The sequence below is a fragment of the Leucoraja erinacea genome, chromosome 11 (genome assembly GCF_028641065.1).
Source record: "Leucoraja erinacea ecotype New England chromosome 11, Leri_hhj_1, whole genome shotgun sequence".
Classification (NCBI taxonomy): Eukaryota; Metazoa; Chordata; class Chondrichthyes; order Rajiformes; family Rajidae; genus Leucoraja; species Leucoraja erinaceus.
Window position 1 is genome coordinate 35,562,007 of NC_073387.1, and position 23,015 is coordinate 35,585,021.

The 23,015-nt window shown below is 40.4% G+C and overlaps 1 protein-coding gene across 3 annotated transcripts in view; it reads right to left on the reverse strand.

The window, feature by feature from the left end:
• Window positions 1–23,015, reverse strand: part of htr4 (5-hydroxytryptamine receptor 4) — a 142,757-nt gene that overhangs the window by 95,181 nt on the left and 24,561 nt on the right. For all 3 annotated transcript variants that reach the window (XM_055643018.1, XM_055643017.1, XM_055643016.1), the window contains exons 2-4: window positions 13,046–13,127; window positions 4,137–4,286; window positions 347–547 (exon numbers count right to left, since the gene is read on the reverse strand). In XM_055643018.1, the coding sequence (XP_055498993.1) occupies window positions 347–547; window positions 4,137–4,286; window positions 13,046–13,071 (377 nt within the window). In that variant the 5' untranslated portion in view covers window positions 13,072–13,127. The remainder of the gene's footprint in view (window positions 1–346; window positions 548–4,136; window positions 4,287–13,045; window positions 13,128–23,015) is intronic.

The window sequence follows — 23,015 nt, forward strand, 5'->3', positions numbered from 1 at the left end:
CAACAACTGGACATATCAATACCTAAATAAACCAAAAATAAAACAATGAGAAATTGAGATTACTGTTGTTAATCCTATAGATTTTGAGGCTTGTAAACTATTTCTTATTAAGACATTCATTGAATTTTTGACATAAACTCGCAATGATTTTGCCATGCCTTAAAATTCTCATGTATTATGTAAAATGCATAAGTATGTAGTCAATAAACAATATTGTGCCTGACCAATCACCAAATTGGTGAGGTTATCCCAAAGAAAACGTTATCATATCACAAAACCATGAATATTACATCTAAGGAATTTATTTTAGTAGTTTGAGCATCAAATTGTACGTGGTTTAACCTACCTATCTAAAGCAATGCAGCAGAGATGAAGTATAGATGCTGTGGTTAGCAAGACATCCAAAGAAGTGCGGACAAGGCAAAACGTATCTCCATATATCCAGTTCTGTTGGATTAATTCAATAGCTCCGAATGGCATCACCATGACTGAAACAAGCAGGTCAGCAAAGGCCAAAGAGACGATAAAGTAATTGGTCTTGATCTTCCTATAATTGATCACATAATTTAAAAAATCTCAACACAATGATCTTCGTATAATTGATTACATAATTTTTTTAATCCCAACACAATGATAAAAAGTGTCCCAAATAAAGAAATCATAGTCCTTTTGATTTTCTCCTCATAAAACATGCAATGTTTTACATAAATCCAGTCTTGCCTAGATCCTTAGTTGCTAAATCTTATCCAGAAGAGCTTTTGCAAAGCTGCTTCTTGAATAACATTTACATGCATAAGGTTGCAATCTACTTTTTTCTACATACCATGAACAACCACTTTTTTTTCCCGTCCAATTATTTTCAATGTCTTATATTATGTAGTTATACTCCTCAAGTTAGTTTGATTATTTTACTTATGCAGTTCAGTTTGCATGAATATATCATTGGGTACTTTTCTCCTCTTCCAAGAATGTTTATGCATTTTCTGATTGTGGAATAATGCATATGTTATAGGTCTAATCTGAACTCGGGTTTTATCTTGCTTTCTTGCACACAATTGCACTTAATGCTACTTATTTTCATGAAGCACTTCAATAGCTGCTTAGGAAAATTGAAGAAACAATAGGAGCTAAATTGGCCAGCATTAGCTAGCAGCAATATATATATCAGCAATGGCCACTGATTTGTCCACATAATTTATGCTTCCTGCTGATCATTATGATTTCAATAACCAACTCGCACCATGCTTCACCAAAGAACAACACCTACTATCCTACACACTAGGGACAATTTACAATTTTACCGAAGCCAATTAACCTTCACACCTGTATGCCTTTGGAGTGTGGGATGAAACCGGAATGCCTGGAGAAAACCCACATGGTCATTGGGAGAAGGTTCAAACTCCATACCAACAGTACCTATAGTCAGGATCAAACCCGGGTCTCTAGCACTGTAAGGCAGCAGCTCTACCTGGAAATTGATTTGTGGATGGAACCTGGAATGGAGTGGTAGCTATTCCATTGTCATAAGAGCTTGCACACATGATTTCTGATTTCTGGAAACGTTGGTGGATGAGATAAAGAAGAGGGGAGGTTTACTAATCACAGGGGACCTGTGATTCATTCAGACATACACTGTGTGGGAGGACAGAGACAATGCCATCAATAATGGAAATATCCAAGAGCACAACTGCAATTCTGCAAGAACAGCAATGACCTTCACATGTGCATCTTTAAGGTCAGTGACACAGATTCAAACACAGTTTCCCAACAAATGCAACACAGGTTGCAAATGAAGCAACAAATGAAGCTCAATCCTTCACCCCCCTCAAAATTCACTGACATCCATCTGAATCTGAACTGGGATTTCCATGCTCTATTGCATCCTCAGGCACAATGATCCCAGGAATGAGGGGGGCAACATACGATGAGCGTTTGACGGCACTGGGCCTGTACTCACTGGAGTTTAGAAGAATGAGGGGGGACCTCATTGAAACATACCGAATTGTGAAAGGCTTGGATAGAGTGGATGTGTGGAGGATGTTTTTACTAGTGGAGAGTCTAGGACTAGAGGTCATTGCCTCAGAATTAAAGGACTTTCCTTTAGGAAGCAGATGAGGAGAAATTTCTGTAGTGGTGAATCAGTGGAATTCTTTGCCACAGAAGGCTGAGGAGGCCAAAACAATGGATATTTTTAAGGCAGAGATAGATAGATTCTTGATTAGTACGGGTGCCAGGGGTTATGGGGAGAAGGCAGGAGAATAATGTGATGAGGAGGGACAGATAGATCAGCCATGATTGAATGGTGGAGAAGACTTGGTAGGCCAAATTGCCTAATTCTACTCCTATCTCTTATGACCTTATGACACAGCACTGCTTCATGTTTCACACTCGCACCTCACAATTTGCATAAGCAATTCAAACATAATAGTACAATCACAAAAACCCATATCAAGGCAATGAATAATACATATCTGTCAATATTGCAGGAGATGATGGCGCAAATCAGTACCAGAGATAAAAGAAACGAGTGAATTTCTAACCCCAATCAGACCAGAAACATCAAACTATTTATTAGGGTGGCCATTACAATGTCCATGCCCAATGTCAAGTCTGAGACTATTAACTGTAGGGAGATTATGGCAGGAGGTTCGCACCTAATTCCTTTCATTCCATTCTATAGGTATTCCCATAATCTCTTCTGACTACAAACCTAATTGTGAAAGTGCGCATCTCTCAAATTGTCCTCTCCTCTCCTCACACAGCCCTGCCTTGTGCCTTTCTCCTTTTAGATACCAGGAAGTCCAACTTTCCTTGTGTTTTGCTATTTACATTAAAAAACGTTTTTTCTGTTGATCGTTCTGAATGTCGATGTAAAAAATAACAGTGGGTTTATCTGTATTCATGATTATTGAAGTCTAAATCTCGCAGCAATTTCTTGTAATCTTAGCCAAATAAGGAAAAGTTGCTGTCCGAGAAGTCCGAGATAATCTGATAGAGGTTACACTTCATTAGTAACTTGACAAGAGCCCAGACAACTGCAATGGCTGATTGCAATTGACCTTATCTGAGAAATACTCACTAAACTTGTCAGAGTTTGTCCATACAACAGGTCATTTTCAACAGAATGAATGCAGCATTTACTGCCAAATAACACTTCAAGCACTTGCAAATATTGCTTTGCAACCGTGAAATCTCTTTGCTTTACCTCATAACTAATCTCTGAAATTCTCACTAAATCTTCTGTGTCTCTTTAGCTCCATCTCCTATTTTATAACAATAGACAATAGGTGCTGGAGTAGGCCATTCGGCCCTTCGGCCCTTCGAGCCAGTGCCGCCATTCAATGTGATCATGGCTGATCATCCACAATCAGTACCCCGTTCCAGCCTTCTCCCCATATCCCCTGACTACACTATCTTTTAGAGCCCTATCTAGCTCTCTCTTGAGGATATCCAGAGAACCGGCCTCCTCTGGGACAGAGAATTTCAGACTCACAACTCTCTGTGTGAAAAAGTGTTTCCTCATCTCCATTCTAAATGGCTTACCCCTTATTCTTATACTGTGGCCCCTGGTTCTGGACTCCCCCAACATCAGGAACATGTTTACTGCCTCTAGGGTGTCCAAACCATTAATAATCTTACATATTTCAATAAGATCTCCCTCTCATCCTTCTAAATTCCAGTGTACAAGCCCAGCCGCTCCATTCTCTCAGCCCATGGCAGTCCTGCCATCCCGGGATTTAACCTTGTGAACCTACGCTGCACTTCCTCAATAGCAAGAATGTCCTTCCTCAAATTTGGAGACCGAAACTGCACACAATACTCCAGGTGTGGTCTTACTAGGGCCCTGTAAAACTGCAGATGGACCTCTTTGCTCCTATACTCAACTCCTCTTGTTATGAAGGCACTCATTAAAATTTATCATTTTGACCAATACACTGGACATTAGCTTTGATATCACTTTATGTAACCTGGAGCCAGATTATTTCATATTTCTTGGTATATTTTACCCCACCCATATAAAAACTTCTGCAAAATTACAACGTTGCTTTAAAGAAACCTGTCACTCTGAATACTGAGGAAATTGCAACAACACTCTTGAGCTTTGATTGCCATAGCTTTACAATGTAATCACTTACCGCAGCTGCCTATCCTTGCAAACAGCTACCATAACCAGCAGATTTCCCAAAATAGTCATTATTATAATAGAGGAAAGAAATGTGATGAGGATTGTCTTCTGAACCATAGAAAAACCAGGAATTTCATGTGGCTTACCGTCACTTCGTGCACTGAAAGCAAATCAGAAATCAGAATTAGTTAACTTCATGTACAAAACTTTGATCGGAAAATATCATCAATATCAAGGCTAATCAAATCAGTTAGATAGCAAATGATAACCCATAGGAAAATAAGAAGATGGAGGGAGAGAGACTAGTGATGTGAAATTAGCAATTAGTTACAATGCGATGAACATTTTTTTTCAAAAGGGATAAATAGTTAATCTCTGAAAACATAAGGTAGATTTTCCATTCTAACTTCTAACCTAGTCTGAGAGCATTGCAGTTTACAGGCAAGTGATATCCGTAAACCCCCTTTTCATGGTGAGACATGAGTGAATCAGCAACGGAGGTAAAACCAGAGTTTTGACATCGTCCGGGAATGACCTCGTGCTCCGCCCTTATCTCTCTACAACAATACCCACGCATTCGTGGAGAAACTCACCGTGGCAGCAGCATAACAGTTTACATGCAGTGCTTAGAACGGCTAGTTTGCCAGATGTTGCAAAATCAGATCCTCTCCTTGTTCAGCAAGAATGTATTTGATGAGTGTTTCTGGAACGTTCTTTTTCCATTTCGGATTTCCTACATCCGCAAGCTTTTGCTTTTTGTTTCTTTTGTGGTCGAGATGCAGGGACCAACACCACATGTGGAACAGATATCCAGTGTAGATGACATGTTTAAAGAGCGATTGCTCAAATTGAAAGGTAATCGGTCTATCCTGAAAAAAAAACCTGCCAGGTTTCAGTAACGAATTACACAAGACAGGAAATAAGCAACTGACACTGTTGTGTCTATGCAAACTGGACTTGCCAGTTTTTTGGATGTGACAAATCCCTCACAGCACACAAGAATTTACAGATACTAAGAACTGCAGGTGCTGGTTTACAAAAAAGAGATGCAAAGTGCTGGAGTAACTCATTGAATCAGGCAGCAACTATGGAGGACATGAATAGGTGGCGTTTCAGGTTCCGACCTCATATTTCGACGGGCAGCCTACAACCCAGCAGTATGAATATTGATTTCTCTAATTTCAAGTAACCCTTCCATTCCCTCTCTCTCTCTGTCCCTCCCCCTACTCTAGTCATCCTACTAGTTTCACTGTTGTTCTACTTAGTTTCACTGTTTGTATCCCCTTGTCATCACCTTCTCCACAGCTAACAATAGACCATTGTGGGCTCCACCTTTTTTGATCATCGTGCAGGCTTGATTTATTCTTCGGTTACCTTTCTTTTATTTGTTATTTGTACCTTTTCATACCTCTAGTTTCCCCCTCCCCTGACTCTCTGTCTGAAGAAAGGTATCGACCCGAAATGTCACCTATTCCTTTTCTCCAGAGATGCTGCCTGACCCACCGATTTATTCCAGCATTGTGCCTATTGTCACCTATCCACGTTCTCCAGAGCTGCTGCCTGGCCCACTGAGTTATTCCAGCACTTTGTGTCTGCTGGAATTTATGATCCTCGTCCAATTTCTCTGGATAAATTGTTCATATGGCAATGCTATATTCACATTCGCAGAGGGAATTCCATCATCAAAATATGACTGATACCTGTATAAGCACTGAGAGTGCACCTCATCATGGTGGACCCAGCCTAGATTATTCTGAGAGTGCTCATTTAGCCATCTCTTGTTAATCAACGACCAGCTTGTGACTTGACTGCATAGTAGTATCAAAGTGACACAGAGGACTGGCAAAGGAAGAATGGATCAGTGCAGCTGCAAGTGACTGGGCATAGAGCTGCATGATGCTTGCCACCAATAGTCTTTGGATAAACTGCACATTCAGTGAATGGATTTACCTTTCCATTCAGAAAGTGCTGGCATAGCGATGTGGAATAGCTAAGGTAATAATCGACACCCATCCACATGGAGTGAATGCCATCTGCCACTTGCTTTGAGCTTGTGGCACCATCATATGCCCTATGGTCAAATTTCCAGCACATGCTTTCCACAAAATGACATTGTGTCGTTCACTCATTGCATTGTTGTACAACCTTCAAAACAAATTGTATTTTTGAATTTTGTTTGTTTTTATCAACCAATGGAAACACATTTCCATTTTTGTCCCCATTACTCTTTAAATCAATACCTGTGTCTGACCTTCATCTTTTGAAATAGGCATTTTAATATCTGTGAAAAAAGTGATTTGGTCGATAACTTTACTGCTATTTTTCTGTCCCTCTGCACAACTTCTCTCATTACTTTTCTGAACGATAAAGTGAATAAAATCAACTGGAGCATAAAACTGTTGAGAACGTTTTCTATCATGCTGTGTTATAATTTTGACCAAATGTTCCACTGTTTCTCATTGTGAATGTTTACATCCTAGATTACTGAGGGGAATTTGCACCATATACTGTTTTTGATGTTCATAGCATAAAATAAAGACTCTGTGACTATAGAAAAAAGCTTTTACAAAGGATATACATTATGTTCATATTTATAATTCATCCACAAACATAGAAACCTTGTCCATAGTGATCACTCGGTGTGAATATGTAGTGTAGGAATCCTGAAATAAGGCATGAATTAGAATACCAATTCATTTGCTGATGCTTATTTTTGCATGGAATTGGGCAGTTAGTGCAGCATAGTGGCACAGCTGATAGGGTTTTTGCCTCACAGCATCAGAGAATTGGGTTCAATTCTGCTCTCAGGTGCTGTCTATGTGGAGTTTGCACGTTCTCCATGTGACTGCATGGGTTTCCTCCAGGAGCTCCTCTTTCCTCCCACATCCCAAACACATGTAGGTTAATTTGCATTTGGAAATTGCCCCTCGTGTGTAGGGAATGGATGAGAAAGTGGGGATAATAGAACTAGCATGAACAGGAAATCGATAGTTGGTGTGCACTCAGTGGGCCAGAGCACCTTTTTCCATGTTGCAGCTCCAAATATAGACTTATTATGGGGAATCTCAACCTGGAAGTGCATGAACATGTGTGCACAAGTTTATGTTATGAGTAGAATTAGGCCATGTGGCACATCGTGTCTACTCCACAATTCAATCATGGTTGATCTCTGCCTCCAAATCCCATTTTCCTGCCTTCTCTCCATGACCCTTGACACTCGTTCTAATCAGGAATTTGTCTGTTTCTGCCTTAAAAAATATCCACTGACTGGCCTCCACAACCCTCTGTGGCAGTAAATTCTACAGATTATTTACCCTCAGAGTAAAGAAGTTCCTCCTCACCTCGTTTCTAAAAGAGTGTCTTTTAATTCTGAGGTTATGACCTCTGGTCCAAGACTTTCCCACCAGTGGAAACATCCTTTCCACATCCACTCTATCTATACCTTTCATTGTTATGTAAGTTTCAATGAGGTCCACCCTCAACCTTCGAAACTCCAGCGAGCAGAGGCCCAGGGCTGTCAAGCGCTCATAATATGCTAAGGTGTAGGTGAGGTGTAGGGAAGGGATATCTTCCATCTAGTGATAAAGCAAATGTATTAGGCTCCATCATTTTGGTTTCCATATATAACCTCTGTGCATCATGTTGGTTGCATACAACTCCTCTGGGGAAAGGAAGATTACCTATTAAGATGAGATAATCACTCAATTCAAGTGATATCTCACACTTACCTTTGAAAGCTCTGTGACATTGCAACAACTGAGGGCCTGATGCAAAACTAAGAGGTTATACGGATACAATACAAATTCTCAGAAAGGTTTGAAGGCCAAAATTTCAAGCTACTTCCTTATTTATTAGTGGAGAACAATTCCTTCACAATATTTTTTCCGAGGATTTGTTACCATTACTTTGGAGGTTTGCTAAACAGGATCCTGTATGAGAAGTACATCACACTGTTAGCAGCAGCCTTTGTTAACACCCCTGGCTGGACATTGGAAAGGTGGCCACCAGCAGGATGCTGCTGTTGAGGGACATGAAAGTAGGAAGTGAGGGTGGAGCAGAGAGAGAAGCAATAGCAAAGTGTGACCTGCAGGTGGCACTCCGAGATGCCGTCCACAAGACCCATGAGGCAGGTGATGCCAAAGGTGTTTGCTAGGACCACAAGTATGTGAGCTCAGCTTCCATTTAAGCCCACTGGAATGAGCAGGCATATAGGTTTCAGCATTTGGCTGAATTCCCACCAGTGCAGGATGTAATCAACTCCACACACAAGCAGTGCTCCAGGCTTGTAAATATCATTGAACTCATACAAACCCTAAGGGCTGCCAACGTGCCCAGGTGGGTGTTTGTGCTGGTGTGCACAAGATTACCAAGGAACTGCCACATTAGCTATGGGCCTGCAGGCACTGTTCAGTGATGATCATCAACAACAAAGAGAATTGCTGTGAGCAGTAAGATTGTGTAATGTACCTTGAGGAGTTCCAAACACACTAATCTATATTACAGAGAAAATGGAGCTCATGCATGCATGAGATAAAGCTGCAGGCTGTTGCAACGTTGTCTTTCTGTGTTGACAATGTGGGCAATGCTGTGGAGTGTGATCAAATGTGGTGATCAGATTATTCCATTGATACATTAACCATGGCCATGCACATTACTGCCGATCTATCTGCTGCCTTCAATTGGTTTATTATCTCAGCGAACTGTATCTACATATTCTCCAGCACAATGGAAACAGTGTGCTTCAGCCGTGAGGGAGCTAAATGTGAAAGTGAGATAGAAATGGGAATCTTATTTCACTCTGTTTAAGAAGGAACTGCAGATGCTGGAAAATCGAAGGTAGACAAAAATGGTCAAGAAGGCTGTCCAGCGTCTCTTCTTCCTGAGGAGACTAAAGAAGGTCCATCTGTCTCCTCAGATTCTGGTGAACTTCTACCGCTGCACCATCCTTACCAACTGTATCACATTATGGTATGGCAACTGCTCTGTCTCCGACCGGAAAGCACTGCAGAGGGTGGTGAAAATTGCCCAACGCATCACTGGTTCCTCACTCCCCTCCATTGAGTCTGTCCAAAGCAAGCGTTGTCTGCGAAGGGCACTCAGCATCGCCAAGGTCTCACCCCAACCACAGACTGTTTACTCTCCTACCATCCAAGAGGAGCTACAGGTCTCTCCGTTGCCGGACCAGCAGGTCCAGGAACAGCTTCTTCCCTGCGGCTGTTACATTACTCAACACTGTACCTCGGTGATTGCCAATCACCCTGATACGAGCCTCATCTATAGTAGGGGAGGAGAACCCCCGTTCCCTGAAGAATGAAGAAGCCTATCTCACTCATTGATCCATACCTATTTCCAATGACAGGTAAGTCTTCCCTTGTACAAATGCAAGAGGAACAGTTATATGAGGACACAACATGAGAGCAAGCACAAGCCATTTAGCCCCTCAAACTTGCTCTACCGTTCAAAAGCTCATGGCTGATCTTCTACCTCAGCACCATGATCAGAATCAGAATCATACTTTATTAGCCAAGTATGTTTTGCAACATATGAGGAATTTAATTTACCACACAATCAAACAAATAAAAATCAACGGAACACACAAAATACATTTTAACATAAACATCCACCACAGCAACTCCTCCATATGCCTCACTGTGATGGAAGGCGAAAAAAAGTTCAATCTCTCCCTTCTTTGTCCTCCAGCAGTTGGGGGCCTCTAACCTTCCGTTGATGGGACGATCTTACTCCGATAGCCGGCGGCAAGCCTCCTCTCCGAGTCGACTCAAGCTCCTGCATCGGGGGGGTGGATGTTAGTTCCCCGCACCGGGCAATCTACCCCGGGTCGGAGCTAGTAGGACGTCGTGCGGCTTTTGGAGCTTCCCGACGCGGTCTCAATCTGAGATTGCGAGCTCCTTGATGTTAAAGTCTGCAGGCCATGGTTGGAACGTCAATCCCAGGCAAGGAATCTGCATTCACTTGATGTTAAAGTCCACACCCCGCGGTGGGGCTCAAAGCCTGTCCCGAGCAAGGCATCCAGCTCCATGATGTTAGGCCGCAGAGCGACCGGAGTTACGATCCAGAAAACAATCGCATCTTCGGCAAGGTAAGAGATTGAAAAAAGTTTCCCTCAACATCCCTGCCCACTTTCCACCACCCCCCCCCACCCCCCCCCCCCCCCCCCCCCCCCACCCCCCCCCCCCACCCCCCCACTTAAAACAAACATTAACACATACTTTTAAAACATACCAAAAATAACAAAAAAAAACGAAAAGGACAGACAGACTGTAGGCGAGGCTGCCATCGAAACGCCACCCGGTGGAATTTTCCCCATTTCTCCCGTTTCATTATTATCCAGAAATGTATTGATCTCAGTTTTGAATTATTTTCTCTCAATGATTCTGCCCCTGAACTGCTCTGGTTTTCTATCCGCTAACTGACTTTTCATCCTAATTAGTATATTACCACGAATATTGACTAGTAGTCCCTTTGCATCCCAATTTCACAGGTTGCTACTTGATTTTGCCTTATCAGCAATTCTGGAAAACCAGTATTTGGCCCCCTCAGCCATTAACGACATGGTAAATCCTTGGGACCCACGCACCGATCCCTGACATACACCACTGGGTACAGCATGCCAATCCGAAAACGATTTGTTTATTTTTGGTCATTCTTTTCTCTCTATTACCCAATTCTCAATCCATGCTGGTATATGACTCCCAAGTCCATAAGTTCTTGTTCATCAACTTCAACCCCTCACATCTAATCTATTAGGTGTATCCTTAAATAACTCAAATTTAATAGTCAAATACAAGTCTATAAATCCAATTTGAGTCCTTTCAAACATATCATTATGTTCTAAATAACTTGTTATTACAACCTTTATTTTAGATTCCAGCATTTTCACAAACTACTGATATCAGGCTAACAGATCCATCATCATCCGCTTCCTGACTTCATCCTTTCTTAAGTGGATGGATATTTTTTACCTTGAAATCTGCAGAAAGCATCACAAAATCTATAATGATAACCAGTAGATCAACTATCTTCAAAGCCACCTCGTTCGAAACACTGGAATGTACACCATGTCTTTGGCATTTATCAGTATGCAGGCTCATTAACTTCAGTGGCAATATTTTTCATTTGTAATTTCTTTTATTTGCATTCAAATCTTTGGTTCTCCAGCATTTCTGGAAGTGTTTGCATGTTTTCTTTATAAAGACATAAATTATTTGTTTAATTACCCTGCCATTTCCGTACAAATCCTTCCATCTCTGTAATGACCCACGCAGGGCCCTACTTGTTATCTCTTTTTTTGCATATCTGTGTAAACTTTAACAGTCTAATTTTGTTTCCTACTAGTTTTCTCCCATATTCTATTTAATGATTCAATGTTTTACATTTCTTCATGACTTTCTTTGTCATCCTTTGTACAACTCAAACTTTTTTTGCAATTTTATAAGCATTTCCTTAGATTAAAATCTTAAAGGAATATGCATTTCTAAAAAATCTAAATGTAATTTTTGCTGAAATTATACTCTAGTTAACTCACCCCTTCCTACCCAAACTACTCCCTCCTCAGGTACCCTCGCCTGTAACACCAGGAGATGCAACACCTGTCCCATACCTTCTCCCTCGACTCTGTCCAGGGTCCTCGACAGTTTTTTTAGGTTAGGCAGAGATTCACTTGCACCTCCTCCAACCTCATCTACAGTATCCGTTGTTCAAGATGTGGATTCTTATACATCGGTAAGACCAAACGTATACTGGGCGATCGTTTCCCTGAACACCTTCCTATCAGATCTCCTGGTTGCTAAATACTTTAATTCTCCTTCACATTCCCACACTGACCTTTCTGTCCTAGGCCTCCTCCATTGTCAGAGTGAGGCTAAATACAAATTGGAGGAACAGCATCTCATATTTTGCTTGGGCAGCTTACAACCCAGAGGTGTGAATATTTATTTATCTAACCACATAAACTCTGCATTCACACTCTCTCCATCCCTCCCCCACCCAAGTTGCACCAGCTTCTCATTCTTATCCAACAAACAGCTAACAATGGACTGCTTCCTTTATCATCATTACCATTTTGCATATCTCTCTACATCATCGTCGGTATCTCTCTACATCACCGTCTATATCTCTCGTTTCTCTTTTGTGTGACTTTCAGTCTGAAGAAGGGACTCGAGCGGAAACATCACCCATTCCTTCTCTCCAAAGATGCTGGATGTCCCGCTGAGTTACTCCAGCTTTTTGTGTCTACCATTGTCTTTGCGTTGTCACACATATTAATGCAGTCTACCTCACTGCAACAGCCAACATGGCCCATTAGGTTTTCTTTTTTAGGTCCTGCTTAGTTCCATACTGGGTTAGCCTTCCCAGGAAGCTTCATCATTCCTGCCTTAAAATTGTTAGAATTGCTATCTGTTCTCCATCTAACTTGCTCAAAAAATGTTTGGATCATAAGTAGTACGCAGACTGAAGGATTGATGCAGTTCAGTCACAGTAATCATTCATTTCAGCAGCTTGGCAGATATCCAGCAGAGCTTTAGTATTATCATTGGCCTAGTGTTATGCACCTGTGCATACTATTACTGTATATAGTTGTGCACACTATTTTTTTAATATAACAAAATAATATCAATGCAGAAAATGAAAAATAAAGAGTGAAACTTTTGGAATAAGGAATATTGATATACCTACTGTATAACAAAGTTTAATTTGCTAGTTTAAGTATTTTATCAAACAGCAGATTAGTTAATTATTATCATTCATGAAGGTTTGATGTATGAATAAGGCTACAAATAGGTTGATATCCATTAGTTTATCTGAAATCAATGCACCTCTTAAAGATTTAACTTCACAATAAATTCTAGGAGACTAAAACAAATACGTTGAGATTTTTCCACAATATTACTTTCATACCTCTCATTTGCATCAGCTCCATCCATCACAGAGAGTGAACACGTAAATATCCAATGTTAGTGCCCATAAAAGATAACTTGCCCTACAAACAACAGAAAGGCAGTTAATTATTTTCCAGATTTCAAACATATTTCTTCTTTACATTTTTTATCCCTGCTAAAATTAAATCTTAATTCAGTTAAAATATCTGCTTTAAATTGTTTTTTGTCATTTCTTAGCAACATCTGAAGAGCTTCATGGATAGTAAATTACTCTGACGTGCATAAACTTCCTTTTTAGGTATGTTTTCCCGTTCTCTCAAAATAGAGGTGATGTTACTCAATTGAAATCAATTACATCAGAGTAATTATGATATAACGGAACCACTTGAAATATATACAAAGCATACAAAATCTTGCATCCATGGATCACAGTAAAGTGGAGCGTAAGACATTCTTTGAACACTGAAATGCCATTTGAATCATTTTTCATTGGATATTGAGAGGGTCTAGACATCACTCTCACAAGAGAATAGATATTAGGCAAGCCAATAGGAATCAAGGCCGCTATCTCTCCTGAACCCTATGGTCTGATTCCAAGGGTCCTAAATAAAGAGTGGCGGAGATAAAGAATCCAAAATTGTACACGTTATGTAAAGTTCCCAGCTGACTGGAAAATCAAGTGGTATGTCATGCTTCATGAAAGGTGGAAGGCGAAAAAGCAAGAAACTATATGTCAGTTCGCCTAACATTTGTCATCGGAAAGATAATTGAATTTATTATAAGGAAATAATAGCAGAACACTTGGAAAATCATAATACAAGGCCAAGTCAGTGGATATTTTTAAGGCAGAGATATATAGATTCTTGATTATTACATGGGGTTAGGGGAGAGAGATAGATCAGCCATGATTGAATGGCGTAGACTTGATGGGCCGAATGGCATAATTCTACTCCTATCACTTATGACCTTATGCCAACCCAGTAGAGACAATATGGTTTTCTGAATGGAAAGCAATAAACAAACTGCAGGAGGAACTCAATACTTCAGGCAACATCTGTAGTGGCAAATGCAGAGACAAAATCTCAAATAGTTTCCCTGACTCACTGAATTCCACCACCAGCTGTTTTTTGCTCAATAATCCGGCAACTGCAGTCTCATGCATCTCCATTTGTGAAAGGGAAGTTGTGATTGGTAAATAATAAATTATTTGAAGATGTAATGAACAAGGTGGATAAAGGAGAATATAAAGCTGCAGCATTGAAGTATGAGTATAGAAGCTGTGAGGCCATGTTGCAGTTGTATAAGGCGATGGTGAGTGCATTTTTTCATAATTTTATTTTGGGCGGGAGGGGATAATTCCAAGTGCCTTTATTGTTTTTACTGAATTTCTATGCCTAAAATGTCCAGAAAATAAATCACATAATTTCACAGCTATGCCGAAATTAATAATTTATTAGTTGAGGAATTTGGATCCTGCTACCACCTAATTTTTAGTGCCAACAGGACAACAGTGAACAAAAAGAACTTTCCCTGTTGTACAAATGGTGATGTAATTATAATGGTTTAAATCAAACAATAAGACTGACAGGAATGATTGCCAATTATTGCCACGGGTCTTGCCATCTTTATATTATCCCTTAAAATGTTTGCATAGCAAACAAGGCTCTACTGAAGGATTTGTGACGTGTATATCTTTTATTAGCCTTACAGGTAAAACATATTGCAACCCTGGCAATGTTGAAAAGTTATTTTACAGGTCAATACTGGAACCCACAGAGAACCGCACGTCTCCATTACCAACTGCTTGAAGCTTGTTGCCTTTCTTCTACTAGCCTCGCAAATCAGATCTGCTATGGAAAGTGCTGCCAATATTTTTCATTTTATTTATTTCCAAGTCCTATGACATAACTAATAGCAAAATACATCACTCTCCGCTCATACAATAATACAATATTTAACTGTACTTAATTGCTTATGTTAACATCGTACATATTTAAGATTTATTCTATAATCTAATTGTTTGATTGTTTCAAACATCATTATCTAGAGAAGGCCTGTTATATTGGAGGAAGATTTATTTTGTTTGAATTATAATAGCATTGCAAACCTCTTCGTTGTGAAAGTGTATGGACGTTTGCAGTATTAAAGACCTAGAATCAGATGGAAGTCGTCAATGTTATATTCAATACTTACATGGATTGAAAATTAATTAACAGACAGGAAACAGAATAGAAATCTATTGGACTTTCCCTTGTTGGCATGTGATGACTTGTGGGGTTTCAGAGGAATCATAGTTTGGACCCTACCTGTTCAGAGTGTACTTAAATTATCTAAATGAGGGAACAAAATGTGACATTTGTAAGTTTGCCAATGACTCAAAACTGGAGGGGATTGTTTGCTACTAGGACAGAAATGGGCTTCACAGAAGTTTATATGTGGATTGAATGTGGGAATATCCACTTGGTGGGAATACCAGAAAGGCAAAGTATAAATAAATAGCGATTGACTGGGAATTTCCGATGTCCAAAAGCATCTGGCTGTCTTTGAAAGCAAACATGCAAATGCAGCAAGCAGTTTGGTTTCGAGATACAGCATGGAAACCGGCCCTTCGGCCCACCGAGTCTGTGCTAATCAACCATCACCCACACACCAATTATATGTTATCCCAGTTTCACATCCAACACACTAGGGGCAATTAACAGAAGCCAATTGATCTACAAATTTGCGCATCTTTGAAATGTGAGAGGAAACTGGAGCACCTGGAAAAAAACCACAAGGTCGCTGGGAGAATGTAGAAAGTCCATACAGACAGCATCCATAGTCAGGATCAAACCCGGGTCTCTGGTGCTGTAAGACAGCAACTCTACCAACTTGCCAGTATGTCACCCCAATTACAAAAGCATTGAAGAAGGAAACTGGTACGTTGACCTTCATTGCAAGAGATTTCAGTACTGGAGCAAGGACATCTTACTGCAATTTCTTGAGCACTGGTGAAACCCCCACCATATCTGGACAGATCACTCCATTTAGCTAAAGTTCCCCAAACTGATTCCTGGATTTGCACCACTATCATATGGGGAGAGACTGGATGAATTTGGAATTTAGAAGAATGAGAGGGGATATTATTTGAGGACAGCATGAAAACAGGTCTTTCAGCCCAATGATTCCATGGCAACCATCGATCACCCATTCACATTAGAACTATGTTATCCCACCCAGATTTCCATTCGGTCCTTACAAATTAGGGGCAACTTTTACAGAGGCCAATTAACCTGCAAACCTTCACAACTTTAGGATGCTGGAGGAAAGAAGAGCACCCAGAGGAAACCTACGCGGTCACAGGGAGAACATGCAAACTCCACACAGACAGCACCCAGGGTCAGGATTAAACCTGAGTGTCTGCAACAATGAGTTGTACCACTGTGCTCCCCTGTGTCACAGTGCCGCCCTCTTTGAAACCTACTAAATTCTGACAAGACAGGACAGAACTGGATATGAAGAGGTTGTTTCCCCTTGCTGGGGGGGGGCATCTAGAATAAGGGTTATAGTTACAGAATTCTCTGCAATGGTGCAGGTCAAGTCATTGTCGTTATTTAAGAAAATAGCAGAAAGATACCTAGGTACAAAAATTATCAAGGGCTATGACAAGGGAGAAAGTGGGATTGTGGTATTGAAATAGAAAATCAGTCATATTAGACAGTGGATAAGGTTCAAAGGATCAAATGCGCTTATTTTCTGTATTTCAGCGTCTATACAGTATAATCATGTTAATATCCAACATTCATTGTTAAGAATTGAAGTTCCTAAACTGGATCACACAATCAGACAGTAGTAATTTAAACTCAGCCAAACTGAGTTTGTTGTGCATACTTAGTGGTTGTGGTCATGGAGGAGGAGGTGGATTGAAAATCACCTTTCCCCGGATATTTGGTGATGATATAACATGTATATCCAAATAGAATCTTAACTAAATAATGGCGTAGTCACCAGAGGCAGACAAGGAAAGGTAGGAAGACAAGATATTTAGCATTTAAATCAACGAAAATCCATACGGAGAATATCAAATAAATATGGAGAACAAATCTATGGAGACCAAAATTAATCAGGGTAAGAAAACAAAACCAGACATATTTCCATTTAATTGAATCAGATTACATTAGAAAATAATGTAACATTGAAAGAAATGAACTATTTTTAATCCATATTGTAAGTGCAGATGTTGTGAAAATGACAAAGTAACACAGGCATCAATCCATCGAATATAATATTCTAAGCACATATTTTTACAATTGGCAACAGCAACTAATAGTGAGTTAATTCTGGATGCTTTAGGATATTGGCATTGAGACTTTGCAATATGTCTAATAATATTACTTTAGAGTAAAATATAGAAACATGCTACATTACACATTCCATCGGGTGGCGCCATCGTGTGTGGCAGCCTCGCCAGCAGCTGTCCATCCTTTCACAATTTTTGTTATTTTTAGTGTGTCTAAAATAATGTTTTAAAGGTTCCTTAGTCTTTTTTATGTGTTGGGGTGGGGAGTAGGGGGAAACCGTTTCCCAGTCACTTACCTGGACAGAGATGCGTCTTTTCTCCGAGTCGCATCTTCGCTCCCCCCCCCCCCACTGGATTGGCACGGCCTTTCCTTCCGGAGACCGGCCAGTGCTTCAGAGGCGGTGTAGCACTGAATTACAGTTGTGCAAGTGGGACGATGCCTTGCGAAGTGTTGGAGCTTCGGAGTGTTGGGTCTGCTGATTATCACCATGGAGCTGTGGTCTGCGTAGATTCTAGCCATGGGCGCTGCTGTCTTTAACACCGCGGAGGTCTGAGACCCCTTGCCGGGGGTCGTCAGTGTTGGATCTCCGTCCATCTCGGCCTGTGGCCTTCGGAAGCAGTAGTCTCCGGTAGGAAGCGGCCGATTCAGAAACTCCATGCCGTGAGTGTGTTCCGATCCATTCCATTCTGACATCAGAGTTCCAATCATCCCAACAAGAGGGCCTGAACATCGGGCCGTCCGTAACGGTGACTGCTGAGGGTTCAGAGGCCCCGACCACAGGTGAACAAAGAGGAATATGACTGAACTTCATTGCCTTCCCTCACAGTGGGAAACATTGATTCCGATGTGGTGGATGTTCATGTTAAACTCTATCGTGTATTGTGTTATTATTATTTGTTATTTGCACTATATTTGATTTTATTGAACTTTTTCTTTTTTTCCCCCGTTATGTACAATGTTTACATATTCACATATTCTGCTGTGCTGCAGCAAGTAAGAATTTCATTGTCCCGTCCAGGACATATGACAATAAAACACTCTTGACTCTAAAACACTCTTACCAAATTCTACAGATGTGCTGTAGAAAGCATCTTATCAGGATGCACCACAACCTGGTTTTGGAACAGCCCCATCCAAGATGGCAAAACATTGCAGAGTTGTGGATGGACCCCAGACCATCACACGAGCAGTCTGCCTCCCTTTGATAAACACAAAAAGCTGGAGTAACTCAGCAGGACAGGCAGCATCTCTGGAGAGAGGGAATGGGTGATGTTGACTCCATTACATTGACTCCATATACATGCCATGCTGCCTCGGCAGGGCGACCACTATAACCAAGGACCAGTCTCACTCTGGTCACTCACTCTTCTCCCCTCTCCCATCAGGCAATAGGTACAACATTTTGAAAATACATACCTCTAGATTCAGGAAGAGTTCTGGCAACTGAACGATCTCATCAGCTAGAGTATGGTCCTGACCTCCCATCTATCTTAGTGGAGACATTTTAACTATGTTTAAACAGACTTTATCGGACTTCAATGTTATATCATGCATTAAACATTGTACCCTTCAATCTTTATCTGTGCACTGTGGACGGCTTGATTGTATTCCTTTACTGTCTTTTCTTTTGATTGGATGGCACACAAACATAAGCTTCGCACTGTACCTTTGTACGTGTGACAATCAGAAACTAAACTAAACTAAACTAGAATAAATAGATTGGAGTTTGAACATAAAATAACTAAGATACCATAGCATCTGAGTCTAGCAGGCTGATAGTTTTGCAGCTTTGGCCCACAGTCAGATTACCATATTGTAGAAGAAAGCTTCATTTCAACATCCTTACAAGCTCACAGTTTGGAATGGCCCCTGAAACTACTTGGAACTACCAAATCCATACGTGTTTTCAGGCCCCAAAATTGCAGAACAGAATGATTATGGAATTCCTAATAAATCAGCAGGATTTGATATTTTTTCTTAACTTACCCAAAAGTATAAGGGGGAGAGGAGCAATGCTTCTTCTTGCTTTATAACCATGTAAAATGTTGTTGCTCTACAGTCACATACAATATACTCAATTGTCATTGTGTTGTTTTAAATGTGGCTCTCTTAATGTTGCAGTGAACATGATAGTCTCCTGATGCAGAACAGATTTGTTAACTCAGTACACGTGACAATAAAGGACCATTGAACCATTTAACTTATTTTGAACGTGATATAAATGCTTGATTGAATTCAAAAATCCAAGCTACAGATTTATCCTCCTTTTGTGTTAATCAACATTTTATCAATATGCCAGATTTGTTGCTAATCTTAAATTCTTAAAGTTTGAATAACTTGTCAAGTATTTGTATCTCTTGATAATCCTCCACATTAATCCTCAACACTGGTGCCCCACAAGGATGCGTTATCAGCCCTCTTCTATAATCTTTGTACGCTCATGACTGTGTAGCCTAATACCAATCCAAATCAATTTGCCAACCATCCGACATCTCACAAGTCAGGGAGTTATCCTGACCTACCATCTACCTCATTGGAGACCATTGAACAATCTGTAATCGGATTTTATCGGACTTTATCTTGCATTAAATGTTTTACCCTTTATCCTGTATCTGTACATTGTGAAGATAGACACAAAAATTTGGAGTAACTCAGCAGGTCAGACAGCATCTCTGGAGAAAAGAATAGGTGATGTTTCGGGCCGAGGCCCTTCTTCGGACTGAGAGTAGGGGAAAAGGAAATGAGAGATATAGATGGTGATGTAGAGAAATATAGAACAAATGAATGAAAGATATTCAAGAAATTAACAATGATAAAGGAAACAGGCCATTCTTAGCTGTGGTCTAGGTGAAATTGAGTATAGACAATGAGACTCAAAAAGATGACTTTGAAACTGATACGACTTGAGTGGGATAGGGGGGGAGGTGTAAAGGTTACTTAGACAGCTTGATTATAATCACGTATCATCTATTCATCACTGGATAGCTCGCAACAAAACATTTTTCACTGTACCTTGGTACATGTGACAATAATAATTAAAATATATATATATATATTGTTTGAAAGGTAGTTTATTTAAGAATTTCACATGACTACTTATGTGACTAGTATTCTCTGAACCTGTGATTCAATGGTAAACATTTCACTTAATACAACAGAGAACAATACAGGTCCGGAAATGTATTAGCCATATAAAATTATCTTAACCAGAAGATCAGTGACAGTTTTGTAATAGACTCTCCAATGTATTGGGAAACGGAAATTGGGAACTGTAGCAGCAATATTGATCAGGTACAGGTTCAGCTCACTGTTGGAGGTCATTGTTCAAAATCTATCGCTACGGTTTGGCCTCAGATAGAGAATTGTCCTCACTCTTTGAAGCTTTTATCACAAAGGATCCCGTTTACATATAACGTGAACTTTTTTTTAGGTAACACCTGACAAGTTGTATTCTTTGCGGTTTTTTCTCCATTATTTTGTGAAGTGTTTTTATTTATGTGCTCTCTAGTATTCCCAAGTATCTGATCCAGAAGAATTGTTGTATAAAAAGAGGTCCTCCTAATATATCTAATCTAAGGATGCATTCTAACTTAAGAAAGCAAGAAAGTAGATTGAGTAAGCATCTCTATTGCATGACTCAGTTTCACAATTAAACAACATTGTGGCCAAAATTCAACATCACGGCATTGGCACTGGTTTATTATTGACACATCTGCTGAGATACAGTGGGAGTCTGGTTTGCATGATGGACTGAGCTACATTCACAACTTTCTGCAAATTCTGATGTTCTTGGGAAGAGCTGTTGCCATATCAAGCTGTGAAGCATCCTAGTAGGATGCTTTCTCTGGTGCATCAGTATAAATTGTTAAGAGTCGTTGGGGACATGCTGAATTTCCTTGGCCTTCTGATGAAGGGGAGACCATTATACATTGGTGTGCTTCCTTGACATTGTGTCAACGTATTTCTACTGGAACCAATTGTTAGTGATATTTACAACTAGAAACCCCATCACCCCACACTAACCCCATATTCCTAAATAGGCCTAGGTAGAATGGAAGTGAACGGATGTTTCCAGTAATGGGAGAGTCTAGAACCAGAGGGCTCAGCCTCAAAATAAAAGGACGTACCTATAGAATGGAAATAAGGAGGAGTTTCTTTAGCCAGAGGGTGGTGAACCTATGGGATTCATTGCTGCATAGGGCTGTGGAGGCCAAGACATTATGTATTTTTAAAGCAGAGATTGATATGTTCCTGAATAGGAAGGGAGTTAAAGGTTACAGTGAGAAGACAGGAGAATGAGTTTGAGAGGGAAAAAAAGATCAGCCATGATTGTACTCAAAATAATGAATGGCCTAATTCAGCTCCTTTGATTTTATAGTCTATTCCCTAATTCCCCTTGCATCCATTTAGCTATAATTCTCAATTTAAAACATACTCAATGGCTAGATATTCACACCTCACTCCTTGAATGAAAATTAGAAAAAAACATTGTGATTTTTCAAGTTCCCTGTTATTATATCCTGAATAATCGATTGTATGAAATTAGTCTTCAAATGGTCTGGTTGAAGTGACACAGTTTCAAAGTCAGGATGAACGTGTAAATTGGTTACTCCATACTAACCTATTGTAGTGCTTTATTAGTAGAAGCTCCGCCTACTATACGGTTTATATTATCAGAACTCAGTTCATGCTGGCGGTCGAATAGTTGCCATACAAGCTATAACAACATGCTGAAGTGTACTATAAGTGATATTTAATAAAACTATGTTGTACCATGTTGTGTGAATGACTTGGTCATTTACACATGGTGTCAAGAAGTGGTTGCCTACCCACTCCGTGTTTAAGTATATCGGTTTTTATTTTGTCCACTTAATTTGTTTTGTATACTCGCTATCGCTACCATGGCTAGCTCGCTTCGTCATCCAGATCCTCTGATCTTTGACACTGACATCGCTGAACGTTGGCGCATCTTTGAGCGCGACTACAACTATTACATCCGTGCTGCTCATCGCAATGCTGCACCTGACGTGCGTGTCTCTTTACTACTTAATGCTGTTGACCCTGAAGCAATGAAGCACGCAGAGCGTTTTAACTACGCGCCTGCTGTTATGGATCACAACAACCAGGTTATGGTGCCTGCTGAAACTATGGATGACCCTGCAGTCCTGCTCACTAACTTCAGACAGCTATGCGACCTTCGAGCCAACTCCATAATTGAATGTAGCAAGTTTTTTGCTCGCTTCCAACTGTAAGGAGAACCTATTGAAAATGTCCTCAGTGATTTAAAACACATGGATGCATGCTGCCGTTTCAGAGATTTGTGTGAAGATCTCATCCGTGACAATCTGATCGGAGGTTTACTCAGCAACAAGTACGAGACGAATTGCTTCGCGATACTGAATTGACCTTGGACCAAGCTGAACATGCTTGCAGAATCGCTGAACTTATGGCATTGGGATCTGGGCCACGATCCCCATTCACTGTCATTGCTAATGACACCTCCTATCGTAACTGGCGTTCACTTCCCACCCCACCCTGGCAGCCTCAGAGATCTATCGAACGGTGCTCTAACTGTGACAGCCCCAACGCTCCAGGTCACGAAAAATTCTGTGCTGCTTACGGTAAAATTTGCCACTACTGTAAGAAATGTGACCACTTCATGAAATGTTGTCGTTCTCGTTCATGGCCCATTCGTTCACAAGATAAAAT